The sequence below is a fragment of the Nanorana parkeri genome, unplaced genomic scaffold (genome assembly GCF_000935625.1).
Source record: "Nanorana parkeri isolate BGI_ZX_2015 unplaced genomic scaffold, ASM93562v1 scaffold257, whole genome shotgun sequence".
NCBI lineage: Eukaryota > Metazoa > Chordata > Amphibia > Anura > Dicroglossidae > Nanorana > Nanorana parkeri.
The window spans coordinates 1,447,759-1,463,273 of record NW_017306525.1 but is presented as its reverse complement, the minus strand read 5'-3'; the positions used below and the strand labels follow the sequence as shown (position 1 = coordinate 1,463,273).

General features: G+C 41.7%; 1 protein-coding gene across 1 annotated transcript in view; it reads left to right on the top strand.

Moving 5' to 3' along the window:
• LOC108787357 (NADH-cytochrome b5 reductase 1) overlaps positions 1-14,362 on the top strand; it is a 24,165-nt gene extending 9,803 nt beyond the window's left edge. The window contains exons 7-9 of the mRNA XM_018556889.1: positions 12,403-12,488; positions 13,519-13,618; positions 14,190-14,362. Of these exons, the coding sequence (XP_018412391.1) occupies positions 12,403-12,488; positions 13,519-13,618; positions 14,190-14,362 (359 nt within the window). The remainder of the gene's footprint in view (positions 1-12,402; positions 12,489-13,518; positions 13,619-14,189) is intronic.
• The last annotated feature ends 1,153 nt before the right edge of the window (positions 14,363-15,515 follow it).

Genomic DNA, 15,515 nt, shown 5'->3' with positions numbered 1-15,515 from the left:
TGGTAAAAATTGGGGGGGAACCTCACGCTTTTTTTTTTTTTCATCTGCAAACTAAAAAAAAAAACAATTAAAATGTAATTTTGCTGCAACGAAATTTCGTCTTGGACTGTCAGCCGAAAATCTGGGTCTGAACGTGCGAGTTGTGGCCGTCAGTGACTAGTCAATGTTAGGGCAGAACGGAGAGTGGCAAGACTGGTACAAGACAACAGAAGGGCAACAGTGCAGTATCAGATTCCTCGCATCACCTTTCATCATCTCGTGGAGTCACGAGGCGGCCCAACAAAGTCATCTCGTGGAGCCATCTCGTGGCCCAACGAAGTACTGATGGGGTGGTCATAATAATCTGGTCACTCAGTGTATATTTTAGTAGACTAGCCACACAGAAAATTGTGCTATGCACTCTTTTTCAGTTATCCCCTGTACTATATGTAATTTGGTTGAAAGGCCAATAGGTGGCAGCAACGTATAATATAAAAAAACAAGAACAAGCCAGCTTGCAACACAAAATAATTTGTTAATTTGAACATTGTACATTAATTTTAACATTGCACATTTGGTGGCAATTTATAGGTACAGCTTCCTAAGGATTGATATCTCCAAGTATTAGCGTTCAATTTTTAACGAATAAATGAACAGGCCCAAATAACTTGCAACTATAGCCCTCAATTATTATTTTTTTAGTTTTGGATAGAGTGGAGAGGGATTACAACAACTGTCAGATTGTTATTGCTGTCTGGGTCTCCGTTAGGGTTGTTATCAGAACAGGGATAGATGGAAAACTTTCAATGGGGACACTAGTTCTGTGGAACCCCGCTAGCAACCAGGGAATTTGCTCTCTTTTAGAGTGATTGGCATAGAAGGAGAAGAGGAGCCTGTCAATCAGCTTGTTACCATGGCGAGTGGGCGAGACCGTCCACTGTCTGGGCTGTGCTGATCGAAGGACCGTTGTCTCTCAGCACATTTGGCTCCACCCCATGCACCACCCACAGCAGATGGTATAGGCAGTTGGAGTCCTACCATATGGTAAGCTGCAGGGGGTGAGCAGCTTGACAGAGAGTAGGGGAGGGGGATCAGTAGTGTAATATGAGGGATGTAGAGGGTGTCGAAGTTAACAGTATTGGAAGGGGGTATCAGACATCAAACTCTCTTAAAACACTGTTAACTTCTGTACCCTCTGCATCCCTCTTCTTACAGTGCTCACCTCTGCATCCCTGAAAAACAATGTAGGAAGGGGGGTGCAGAGGTGGGAAGTGTAGCAAGAGGGATGCCGGGGTGCAAAGGTGGACATTGTAGGAAGTGGGATGCAGGGTGTGCAGAGGTGGACAGTGTAAGAAGAGGGATGCAGGGTTGCAAAGGTAACCAGTGTAGGAAGAGGGATGCAGGTTATGCAGAGGTGAGCAGAGTAGGAAGAGGGATGCCGGGAGTGCCGAGGTGAGAAGTGTAGGAAGAGGGATGCTGGGGGTGCAGAGGCGAGCAGTGTAGGAAGAGGGATGCAGAGGCGAGTAGTGTAGGAAGAGGGATGCAGGTGGTGCAGAGGTGAGCAGAGTAGGAAGAGGGATGCAGGGAGTGCAGAGGTGAGAAGTGTAGGAAGAGGGATGCAGGGGGTGCAGAGGCGAGCAGTGTAGGAAGAGGGATGCAGGGGGTGCAGAGGTGGACAGTGTAGGAAGAGGGATGCAGGGTTGCAAAGGTAAGCAGTGTAGGAAGAGGGATGCAGGTGGTGCAGAGGTGAGAAGTGTAGGAAGAGGGATGCAGGGAGTGCAGAGGTGAGAAGTGTAGGAAGAGGGATGCAGGGGGTGCAGAGGCGAGCAGTGTAGGAAGAGGGATGCAGGGGGTGCAGAGGTGGACAGTGTAGGAAGAGGGATGCAGGGTTGCAAAGGTAAGCAGTGTAGGAAAAGGGATGCAGGTGGTGCAGAGGTGAGCCGAGTAGGAAGAGTTATGTAGGGAGTGCAGAGGTGAGAAGTGTAGGAAGAGGGATGCAGGGGGTGCAGAGGCGAGCAGTGTAGGAAGAGGGATGCGGGGGGGTGCAGAGGTGAGAAGTGTAGGAAGAGGGATGCTAGGGTTGCAGGGGTGAGAAATGTAGGAAGAGGGATGCAGGGATGCAGAGGTGAACAGTTTAGGAAGAGGTATGCAGGGTCTGCAAGAATGTATATACGAGTGAGGCTTGTATGTGGGTGGAGCACAAGGTGGCCCCATAACCTTGTATTGCCCCATGTGTTGTCCGTCCACCCCCGTGTGATAGTATAAGTCATTTACAGGTTAAATTGTCTAAATCTATAGAATTAAGGACTGCATTTAAAAATGTCAGGTTTGGAACCTCGTTTAAAAATATAAGAGTTTGGGATTAAGATAATAATTTCTGTGTTTGCGGATAACACACATCTTTAAATACTGAACATTCCTTGCAAGATGTCTCTAACTTACTAGCTAACCACTTGAAGTCTAAAACATGGATCCATTAATGTAGTAGGAGTAAATCAATGACAGAGACCAATCTGGTATTTGGGTAGATCATATACTTAAATTGACACTAAACTCAGGAGTTAAATCTTAAAAATACATTCAAGCCCTTAACTATTAACAAAAATGTATCTCATGGATGTATCACTGGGCTGTAGATCCTCAAATCATCTTGGAAATCATCTTGACACTGTCCTTCCTTCTGGAGGGTGACTATTTTTGTTCCCTATGGTCCCTGTGTGTGTTGTAAAGTAGCCACTACTCCAAGCTCACACCCGTAATAGATTATAATCTCAATACAAATTTGTGATTGTAGTCCATCACGGGAGTGAACTTGGACCGTTGGCTACTTTAGAACACACACAGGGACAATGGGGAACAAAAGTAGCCACCTTACAGAAGGAAGGACAGTGTCATCATGAATTCAGAGATGATTTCAGCATCTAAAGCCAAGCAATACACAATAGGATACATTGTTGTTTATAGTTAAGGTACTTTAATGCATTTTTAACATTTAAATCCTGAGTTTAGTGTCACTTTAATAACGCCATGAAATGTCAATCTGCAGCCTCTAAAATAGAAAAATACATTATTGCGTTAAAATAGATATAGGCTCAAGACGCGGATAGCTAATCTTGCCTCCATATAAAGCTTTGGTAAGACTTCAGTTTTTGGCACCAGTTCACAAAAAGGATGTTGTGAAAACGGAAAGAATGCAGAGGAGTACAACTAATTTAAAAAGGGACATGAAGAACCTCAGATAGCATAGAGAAAGATTAACTGAACTGAAATGATTTCACATTGAGAAGTATTTAAAGGAGAACTATGGGGTTAGGGCTTTTCCCCATAGTTCTCCTACGGGTAAAGGGAGGACACAAACTAGAGTCCTTCCGTCACCCAAAGCTCAGTATACCGCGAGCTACAGCTCGCGGTGTACTGAGACTCCGGAGCTGAAACGGATCCCGACAATTATGTCTGGATCCACCCAGCTGCGTGAGTGACAGCTGGCTCTGCCTATCTAGAGGCAGAGCCATCTGTACCCGCCCCCTCCCCCGTCTGTTCCGCCAGTCAGCGCTGGAGGATCAGACAGGGGAGGGGGGGATCCGGTATGTGTTCACTCACTTCCCGATCTACTGAGCCGACCTGTGACAGTTTAATTGTCACAGGTCGGCTAGAACTATGAGGATGAGTGAAAATCATAATCAACATTCAAATATAAAAAATGTTCATGTAGATTATTAGGGGAAACTGGGTTTAACCTGCAATTATGGAAAGTGTTCTAAATTGTTAGAAAGAGTTAGACTAGAGATGAATCATTCTTAAAAGGAAACCTGTAGAAAATAGGATGCCGGCTCTTATCTTTATTTTAGCTCCAATTCTACCAGGATCTGCCTACAAAGCACCTGCAAATACCCAGTTCTACCAATTATGGGGCACATGTGTACATCCCACAATGAAGTAGCCAATCTACAGGCCAGAGTTTTGTCAAGTGAGGAAGAGCTCCCTTAGCTGTGGCGAAGTTTTGACTTTTTCAAAACAAATAGTGAATGTAGGCAGTGTGGGAACATCATGCTCAGTGTGATTTTATTTTTCCCCTGTAGAGTCACTTCTGTATGAACTCCAGGAAGCTGATGATTGCAAAATGTTTGGAAATGGTTGTTAAAGTTGATCTTTAAACTAGTGTTTATAAGCTAAGATGAAACAATGTTCATGAGTTCAGGTCTAACCTGTTATGTCTTGCTATTTATGTTTTTATAATTTATGGAAGGTGGAGTTTTAAACTCAATTGTACCTATCCAGGAGTGCTAAGCACTGTAACAGGTTTTGCAGTTTTCAGGTTGGCTGCATTAGACACTTGCATCTATGGGAGGATGGCGTTATGTATTCCATATTGGAAATAGGGATGAGCTTCAGCTTTGGGGTCGACCATGAGTCATTCATAGTTGGAGAAAATGGAGAAAAAATTTGGCTTTTCATGCCCATACCAACCAATTACCAAAAATGCACTTCCTGGCCTATGAACTGTGGTCAAGTGGCTTAGAAGGGCAGATCATGAGGGTTTTCTTAGCCAGCCCCCTCACTATAAAAGCCAGGCAGCCTTTGTTCAGTCTGTGTTCAAGCAGAAATTGAGTAGTTAGCAAAAGACAACAGATTGCGAGGAAAGCTAGGTGCTAATGCCTGTGCTGATTGCTCAAAACGTCTTTCTATATTTACAACGAGCCACACAAACACAACAATGTGTTGTACAGTCCTATAACAAATAAGGAAGACATTACAGAGTGTTTCATGGGAGAGTTAGATGCTGGTGGTGATTGCTGAAAATGTCTATATTTACAATGAGTCACAGACAGACTGAGCCAGATAACATATACATTGCACAATGCCCTGGACTGCGCCATGTGCTGTATATGTGTGTGCACAAAAGTGTGCACAGTGAACCTAATTTACAGCGGTGCCCCCAAGGACCTCTGTTTATTAGGCATACATTGCAGTGACAGCGCACATGTGCACAGAATGATACAGCAAGCTACAGCAGCTCACTACTCTCCCCCACAATCAGAAAGTGATCGCTAGGGGAAGAGAAAAGTGCAGACAAAGGACTGCCCACTCCTCTGGGAATTTTCCCCTTAGGACCCCCATTGCAAGGAATATGCTGTGTCCTCCATCCTCGCCTCTGATTGATCAGTTAGGCAGAGGGAGAAGAGAGGAAGATGGTAACTTCTCCTGAGTCAGCTCGATGTGCAGATCTGCACCTGGTCAGACCAGGCTCCGATCTGCAGCTAATATCTGCACCATATTGTAGTTCAGATATCACTGCAATAAATCTGAATTTGTGATTTTCCAGGATTTGCCTCACATGTCACAAATCACCTTCAACATGGGACATATACTTGTTTTGTGTGTCTTAGCAACAACTTCAGTTGCTGTTTTGTTGCTGCACTCCCTTGTTTGTTTGTTTGTTTTGGGGGGTTCTTTTTTATTTCATTTTTTTCTCTTCAATTAGGTTAAAAAAAAAAAGGAGGGGGTACACACTTGGTGGACCTGCCCAATGCTCAGCAGATTCTGGGCACACACAATTCGTCTCCTTAGGAATCTTTTTCAGACTCAACTACCCAAGGACCCTTGGTTCGTATTCCTGCATCTTAAACCAGCAACTTTCACAAAACCTCAACACAAACTTGTAGTATATATACTACTAGCTGCCAAACAGGCCATATCTCAGGCCTGGAGAAAGCTATTTGTCTCCTTTGCAGAGGTGCGACGCAGGATAGAGTCCTTCTTTATTAACGAGAAATCGTCTAGCATTCTCTTGGACCCACAGAAAAACTTCCTGAAAACCTGGGATCCTTGGGTACAATATGCCCACCCATCCTTGCTACGGGAGAGCTTGGCAGCCATTTGACCGCGTGGGGCTCCTTGGGGCGCGGGGACATCCAGCACTACTCCTCTCCCCCCCCTCTTCTTCCCCTCTTTCTGGAGAGCTGTCCCTCCACTTCTTCTTTTCCTTTCCTCTTCTAGCCTTTTTTCTAGCCAAGATGGCTTAATGTAATTCAAAGGCCAGGTCCACGGGCTTCCACTCACTAAATGATGGAAGCCGAGACTCGTGCACAACTATCCATAAAGCCATATTATGACTTGAGATATGATTGACATAATATGTTTCCTTTTATTTGTTCAACTGATTTCCTTCCGGATCCCGCGATCCCTACATGTAAGCAAACAACAAAACTTTTACTAAACTCAATTGTACTGCTATGATTTACTTTCCATTTTGTTATCTTGGAAAAAACAAAAATACAATAAAATCTTTGTGAAAGAAAAAAAAGGAGGGGGGATAGTTGATTTCTTGATTTAAAAATTGCTGATGTAAAAAAAGCTGCCTGGTTTAAAGTATTTAAAAACTGTGCCCATACTCAATATCATATTTTATGCTTCGGCTCAGCTGAGCCGTAGTGACACCCGAAGCGTGAAGAAAGGTCGGCCAAAGCTGACCGATCTCCACGCAAATGACAGCTGGGTGGAGCTCACTCCACCCAGTTGTAATGACAAATCAGCATCCCCAAATGAGCGGAGCCGGCCGTGACGTCACCGCTAGCTCCACCCAATTGTTTTTCTTTTGCCGGCATCTTTCAGATGCTTCATTATGCAGCGGGAGTTCATCTCATGCGGTCGGGTCGGCGGGCGTAATTTTTTATTTCTTTTCTTTAAAATATTTTAATTTATATTTTTAATTTTTTTAATAATTTTTCAACTTTTTTTTTTCATTCTTTTCACTTATTTTCTATTCTGCTCGGTACCTCAGAGGTACCGAGTAGAATAGCCCAGACGAATGTTGCTAGGCGGCATTCGACTATTCACTCACTGCCGTTCAGCCCCAGGTGTTGGATCGGCTGAGTCGAAGTCCCTCTTGCACTTCGGGTCAGCTGAACATGCAGAGCATGTTCGACTGACCGAATGCAGCCGATGTACGGCTGATTTCAGTCGATGTACGCAGAAATCAGCTGCACTGAGCCGGAGTGAATAGCAGAACGTTGTTCGGCTCTGTTCACTTTGGCTCGGTTATTCACTCGGCTGCCTTAAGCAGCTAAGTGAATAACCCTGTAAGTATTTAAAGACTGCACATATAAACTACAATATTTTAGTGGCTTTTATAGTGAAGTACACTATAATGCTGATTTTTGTTTTTATTAAAAGGTGGCTGGTATGGGTCCTGTTGACAAAGTGGTCTAGTCAAAAAACTGTTTAAAGACTGTATTTATACTTAGGCCTAAATACACAAAGCGCACGGCTCACTACCTATCATGCGTCATTGCAATTCATACTCGGTGCACAGATGACTCTCTTATGAAGTGATAGGCTCAAAAACTGTAGAGCCAGCACACGATGATCTTCGGAAGAAATAGGTCACCAGCTATGACTAAGTCCCGAGTAAGGCAGAAATGTGTCAGCAGTTGTTATTTGTAAAGATGCATGTGGGATAAAGTTTGAATTTCTTTGGCAGATCATTCTGGGCTAGTTCTACAGTTTTTTGTATTCACACTCACTACAATCTTTTTTTCAGCTGAATAAATACACTAAAATTATTTTTTTTATAAAAAGCATTAGTCTAGTCTAATGGTTAAAACAGTGTACATAGTTACTACAACATTTTGGGGCTTTTTCTCTTAAATAAACAAACTCGAATGCTGATATTTTATTTAAAAGCTGTCTAGTGTCTTTCCTGTTCAAAATAAACCCTTGAGGAATGAGGAAAAGGGAAATGGCGCATTGGCAGATCTTTTAAAGAAAGTGGTTGCTATGCACCCTTGAGGAATGAGGGTGTACATTTTGCTAACTTGTCTCATTGAGGTATTGCTCCCACCAAGCCCTTTGGTGCCTTGCCATGTGTTTCCTCATGCATGTGGCATCCAGCTAGTTATACAGTAAAGAAAGATGGACTTTTAGGTCACCCAACAATACTTTAAAATAGATATAAAAATACAAGATTTATTTTAAATACAATAAAAACAAATCATTAAAAGACATCATGTTAATACATGGTTGCTTGTTTCCTCCATGTATGACCTTAAATTGTAATTTCCACTTTATAACATCTATAAATTTTTAGCTTATTCTCATTATATTTCCCAGAGAATCCAATTTATCTCACATTTATTTTCCAACCATATGAATTCAATATGTGAGCTGGGGTAGAATTTCAAAGCATTTTGTAGGTCTGTATTCTGATTATTTTAAGGTTTTCTTCTAAGCATATATAATAATAATATATAATAATAACAACATAATAACCTTCATGTAATACACATAGGGTTCTATTCACTAACCTGCCGAAGGATCTAGCCGTAGCTTCAGATGATCCTTTAGCTAGCTTCGGCCCCAGGACCCCTTCAGTTCAGTAGAACCGAAGGGCTGCTATACGGGCTATTCACTACAGCCCGTACAGCTCCTGAAGTCGGCCGAGCGGCTCAATCGAGCCAAAGGCATATGCTTCGGCTGGACTGAGCCGAGGTGAAAGCCGAAGCTGGCCAAACGGCCAGCTATTGGCTGGCCGATAGCCTGCTACTGACTGCTGGGCGGAGCCAGCCGTCATCTCACGGCTGGCTCCGGCCACTTGCACAGACAGATCAGCGTCCCTGGTTACCAGGTAACCAGGGACACTGATCTCCAGACAGCCCAACTCTCTCGGGTGCTCCGGAAGTCTCTCGCTATTAGATAGCGGCTCCCAGCCGCCCGGGAGAGAAACTTTTCTCCAAGAAAGGTTTACTCTGCTCTAATCAGCCGTACCAGCCTGAAGTGAATAGCCGAACAGCGTTCGGCTCACTTTATTTCGGGTCGATTAGTCACTCGGCTGCCTACGGCAGCTAATTGAATAGACCCCATAGTGTTTATATCAGGGTGCCCACAATTTTGGTGTTAAAGGAGAACTATAAGGTGAGTGCTTTTCACTTGCCTCATAGTTCTAGCCGACCTGTGACAATGAGACTGTCACAGGTCGGCTCAGTAGATCGGGAGGTGAGCAAACACATACCGGCGTTCGCTCACCTCTCGATCCTGTCACGGCTCTCTGCCGTGACAGGGGAGGGGCTGGATTCCCCCCTCCCCGCTCCGATCCGCCAGCGCTGACTGGCGGAACGGACGGGGAGGGGGCGGGTACTATTTCTATCAAATTTCTATCATTGTTCTCATGAAAATGCCAAGTATCGGCACTGGTATCTGAACTGGTATCGGTGCATCCCTACTGATAAGAGTATTTATAGAATTTATAAGCAGGCCCACCCATTGAATATTTTATGTCTAAGTACTGTCTTACACTATTGTTATCTTTATTTAATGTATAGAATTTTTTCTTTTTCCTTTCTCGCCCTTCACTTTCTACTTTTTATATTAAATAATACTGTCCTGACGCTAGCCAATTTCTATCAAAAACCAAACCTGAAATATTATGAGAGATATTTTAAATATTTTAGGAAGAATTGGAGATAAGGAGATGGGGGGGGGATTCATGAAATGTGCTGTTGTGGTATCTTTAAGGGTATACTGCTACTCCCAAATCATGTCTGTTACTGCTGGATAAACATATTCAGGCATATCATCAAAAACTACTTAAAAGGTTGTTTTTTTTCCACGTTTAATGAATCAGATTGGGGTGCTGCTGCTGTATTTAAGCCAAGCAATAATGTAAAATTAAAAAATCTATTATACATGCAAAATATATGATGCCAGAATACAGTGTTGTTGACGCTGTCCATGAGACTGTACTGTTCCCTAACACCTCCTATGTTGCCTGCAAATACATTAAAGGAGAACTATGGGGTTAAGGCTTTTCCCCATAGTTCTCCTTAGGGTAACGGGAGGACACAAACTAGCGTCCTCCCGTCACCCTGGGTTCAGTATACCGCGAGCTGTAGCTCGCGGTATACTGAGACGCCACAGTATATTGTGCCGGGATCCGCCCAGCTGCGTGACTGATAGCTGGCTCTGCCTATCTAGAGGCAGAGCCAGCTGTACCCATCCCCTCCCCGCTCCGATGCCTCTAGATGGGCAGAGCCAGCTGCCAGTCACGCAGCTTATCTACTGAGCGGACCTGTGACAGTCTCATTGTCACAGGTCGGCTAGAACTATGAGGTGAATGAAAAGCACTCACCTCATAGTTCTCCTTTAAAAAGAGGACTCTGCCCCACTGAACAGTATTTTCTATGTTTACTTTCCCGTTACCCTAAGGAGAACTATGGGGAAAAGCCTTAACCCCATAGTTCTCCTTTAAGATCTACTTTTCAAATGACAAGCTCAATGAGATCTAACAATGAAAAAAAAACACCTTTTATTTTAAAAACTAGCTGTCTCCCCTTGCTCTCTCTCCTGGCTGTCTCTTCCCGCTCATCCTCCTGGCTGTCTCATCTCTCTCTCATGGCTGTCTCTCCTCTCTTTCTCTCCTGTCAGTCTCTCCTTGCTCTCTCTTGCACTGCAGAAGCTTCCCTGCTCTTCTCTCATGCATGCTGTTCTGTCCACTCATGGTGCTAGTGTGTCCGAATATATTTTCAGGTAAATGTTACAATACTATAGCATTTTCAGTTAGTACTTATTTTGATAAACAGTTTACCTTCAATCTAAGGAAGACATTACAATCACAATACAATTCAAGACAAGATGCATTGTTTGCATTGGTACATATCCCCCATGGCAATTCCCTGGTTAATTTGCCCCTTGTTTGTTGTCCTTTGCCTATTTGCCTTGAAAAAGGACAAAAATAATTTTCAGGGTTCACGTTCACGTCTTTGCATTTTTGCCCAAGCACTTACAGTCATCATGTTTGCAAGCAGCTTTCCCTGAGGGCCAGTTCATACAAATTGTGGTGCGTTCCAGGGCGGTAGCTGTTGAAACGCACTGTAATCGCACACCAAACTCCCCCCTTTGTTCTGGGGCAAGAAGGGGCATGGGGGTGCATTGAAGTCAATGGCACTGCAGCCACGCCCCTGGCCCACAGTGCGATCGGACACATGGCAAAACATTACCTGCGTTCCAGTGCAATGCGAACGCAAAAAAATGCAGCATGCATAGCTGCTGGCAAATTGAATATTACTATCTACTAGTGGTAAGATATCATAAGATACATTTCTAATATTGCTCAAATGCTGTGGGCATTACAAAGCCACATGATAGTGTTGGCTCCCCAGTGGATTCTCTATAATGCAGAGTAAATAAATAACTGGGAAATCTAACTATGAGAGAGTGACACCTAATTTAGTTGTGGGGGATGGATAAAAGAGACTAACCAGAAACAAGGAATCTTTCCACTGAAGCCTGCAAGACATATAGGAAGCTGTTGGGTAATTTAATGCACCAATGCCCACCCAAAACCGTTGCCCTTGAAAGTCTCAGCAGTAAGCGTTAGAATCAATTGATTACAATAGCCAGGGCAGTAGTTATCGTCTACCATAATAAATCTTGCTGTACAGTATTCATGAAAATAGTCAATAACTGTTATTAGCAGACCTTCCACTTAAATACAAGGTCAGCTTAGTTGTCAACACCCCACCCGCTGATTACAAAAAAGTCTAGAATAAATCAATTTAAAACAAAAAAAATAGATATTTAACATTCTCTGGATATTCTCAGTCACTAACCTCACTGGGCCTCTCAGCAGGGATCTAGAGAAAGCTAAGGGATCCCAATTCTCATGAGAAGGCATTGTAAAGGGGGTGAATTTTTTTACAAGATTTTGGATTTTCAGCTATCAAGGATTCTATAAGAAAACCTAGGGATGTCAGCTGGCAAAAGTCAGGGTTTAAGGTAAGTATTTTTACATGATCTTTCTTTTCTTATTCCTTTAATCTAGCTTTTTGGAATTAAGAGATTGGGGGTGATTTACTAACCTAAACACACGCACGCACCAGGTGCGTGTGATTTTCACACAGCAAAACGTATTTATCAACCAAAAAGTCTCTAAAAGCATATTTGCACTAATGCCATATATGGAAAAATCATGCACATGATGCATATATAATGCTGCTTCACAGTTTAGACAAAAATGGTTAGCTCATGCATTTACATTCCTGCATTCATCAACGCAAGCAACATAACATAGAGCTAATTTACACAACATCACCTTGCAATTCATGCTTGGCTTTGCACAACACACCTGCTGGGTGTGTACACACTACAAAGGTGTTTAGAGTCCACCCATAGATCATGCTGGGAGGGAACACACTACCGAGGTGTATACATGTCCGTGGTGTGTTTATAAGGTTAGTAAATCAACCCCATTGTGTCAGCTGCACAAGTGGATCTTGTATTGTAGTGCAAGGTCTGCTTTAACTCCTGAGTCATGTAATTTGTTCAGTGAGTATATGATGTCTGCCCAGGTTAACAGATTTAGATAAATATTGATTCAGAATTCTAATATGTAATGTTTACTTTTTTTAGTTGTATTTCATCTTTTTTCAGGTCTGACTCCAATGCTACATATAATCCAAACTATACTTAAAGATCCAGAAGATGAAACAAAATGTTTCTTACTGTTTGCCAATAAAGTGAGTATTGTAGATGAAAGATAGCATGAATGTAATCCTTATTTTTGTGCATTATGAAAGAACAAGGGATTGTGACAGCTGTGACCAGAGCCTTATGCAAGAGAAGGTCCAACCTTTTGCTCCATCAAGACTCTGATGTGCCTTACCCACAACAAGAGCAAACTAATAGTGGAGCCCTGGTTGATCCATGGTTGCTTATTTAGCCATAGCAATAACCAATAGCAGCATCAATGTCTCCAGTCAGTAAAACACAGCCATCACTTAGGTTAGCTACACCACCGGCTGTAAGATGTGAGGAGGGCTGTTTGTTAATTATTAAGCTTCTTAGAGAAATGTATCATTGTAAATAATATAGTACAAATGTAAAAAACTATTTTCTGGCCCATGACTGTATGTACCAATTCATAAAATCCTGGAAGCCTTTATATAAGAATGGATTCATCTTCTGTAATACATAAATTCCAGTCAAGAGATAAATACAGGATCAGTTCACAAGAAATGTGCCTCATGTTACCCAGAGGCATGATGGAAGTGTTTACCTTCTTTAATTATGACAGCTCTTTGTGGTACAGTTGTATTAAAAAAATAATAACTTTTTGGAATACTATTTTCTTTGTAATAGCAATAAAAATTATTGAAAGTAAAAAAGTTTTTAAAAAACTGGGAATCAATCATTGAAAATAGAGCTGTGGAATTTTATGCTAATCGGAATGAAGTACACCATTCAAATAGCATGGTTCTCACATAGAGTCACTGCATATATGGTTGTGCTGCAATAGCAGGTTCCACCTGGGTTAAACAGAGAAACCAAGAGTCTGAGATGTTACACCGTTATTTTGGTGTAGGACCTACACTAAAGACTAATTCATGTGCAACAAACACTGAGGTGAGTGAAATTACAATTTTACTTAAGAAATGCCACTGAAACCCCAATTGGGACTCAGGAGTAAACACTTGACACCTTCATGTGGGACAATAAGCCATACCTAAAACTGTCCAAAAGTTGGAAACACTGTATCTTTCTTTTTAGTCAGAACCTGACATCATACTGAGAGATGACCTTGACAAGCTACAAAAAGAGCACTCAGAGCGCTTCACACTCTGGTTTACTGTAGATAATGCTCCCCAAGGTAAGCAAGTGTCTCTCTTACCTAACTACTACTCTCTATTGTATTTATTTCATTTATTTTACATAATGTGGAGTACAGCAGGAGAAGTGGTACTACTTGCTGCATGGAGACCCTAAATAGATATAAACCAGTGGGTACATTAGCTCACTAGGGGCCCTCAGAAGTTCTGAGTCATAACCAAGCACAATTGTTGTTATTGCTTTAGCTACAGCCATTACACCTATGCCACAGGCCAGAATAACCAATTGATAAATCGCTAAACACTCGCTTCAGACTTTGTAAGTAAAACTGCTTCATGCATAACAAACTGATAAAGTGAGCTTATCATTACATGTAAAACAAATTAATTTACTGTTGTCAGGTTAAAACTTAAGTGTACATGGAAAATGCATAACGCAAAGCAGTCATTTTAGATGTGCAATAGACATAGTGCTATAAACTTAGTAACATTCTCTGCCATGAAGTAGTAACACATAGCTAAAAGTCTGTATATATGACATGTTTGTTTGACATAGCAGGTCTTCTCTCTTACTAATTCACTAATGTCTGTTTTTGTTTTGCTTGTGTTAAGATTGGGAATACAGTAAAGGTTTAATTGACTCAAAGATGATCCAAGAGCATCTACCACCACCAGCTGACGACACCTTCATTTTGCTATGTGGACCTCCCGCAATGATAAAACTGGCTTGTAAGCCCAGTCTGGACCTTTTAGGATACGAAGAAAATATGTATTTTGTTTACTAACAACATTTTTCTTTAAATAAAAACTTTCTATACTAAGTATAAATCCATCAACGATTAAAATGTTACTTCTAGGAAGATGCCATTAGATAATTTCATCTCTGACTTCTTGCATCTCTTAGTGACTCCAACAGTGACCCCCAAATACCCAGTTTCCTCTAATTGCCACAGATATACCAAGGTAATTTCATTAATCACATTACAGCCTCAGAGGAGTGAATCTCCATGGTAGAGGATGGTGGAATTCCAAGGATATAAAAATCTAGAGAGTGATCCAACCTGCTAACATGTACCTTGACATTTGTGTGGGCATAGTAATATTTTCAAAGGAATGAAATGCTGATATTGTACAAAAAATATACGGTACTTATCACAGCTATTTAAAAAAAACCTGAAAATATCTTTAGTGTACTTCTCTCAGTATTCTGTGCATGGACAGAAAGGCATAGGAAATATTTATCTAATATCCAAGAGTGCTTCAAAGCTGAATTAAAATGCATGCAGTGTTTCTTACATATACTATACATCTACACCTGGTATTAGGGTGTTAAATGATCTACGGACTTCACATACTAGTGGGCTGGTCATGCACAATCTTCCACACAGAAGATCATTCTACAAAATATTCAGAAGCGGGAGCCATCAGGGGCTGGCTTATTTTGTGGAAAATCAATACAATCATGTGGTAAAGGTTGTCGCCTAGAATGATATGATATCATATGATGGCATTTTTTCCAAAAACTAAACGATCTATTCTTTGTGGAGATTTAAGCCTGTGTATTACAGTTATACCACCACCACTCTTGACAAATATATGAAATAAAGAAATTAAAAAGAAATCGAAGTGATCTAGTTTATATTTGCTAACTGTCTTCATTTCCTCAAACTATTAGATATTTTGATCCATGCTGGTGGAACTGCAAACTGGGAAAACGTTACAAATTTTACACATCTAAAACAGATATATACCTAAACTAAGGGACAATTCATTTGCTAAACAAGTGTGATTCAAAAACAGTTGGATTTTATTTTTATTTTTTTAAATGCTTGTTTTCATCTTTTTTTCATCCTTTGTTAAATCTCAGCGCTTCTGATCAACTACAGCCTTTGTGCCGGCCATTTCCTCTCTACATGCCTGCACTTCACCAATGGCTTC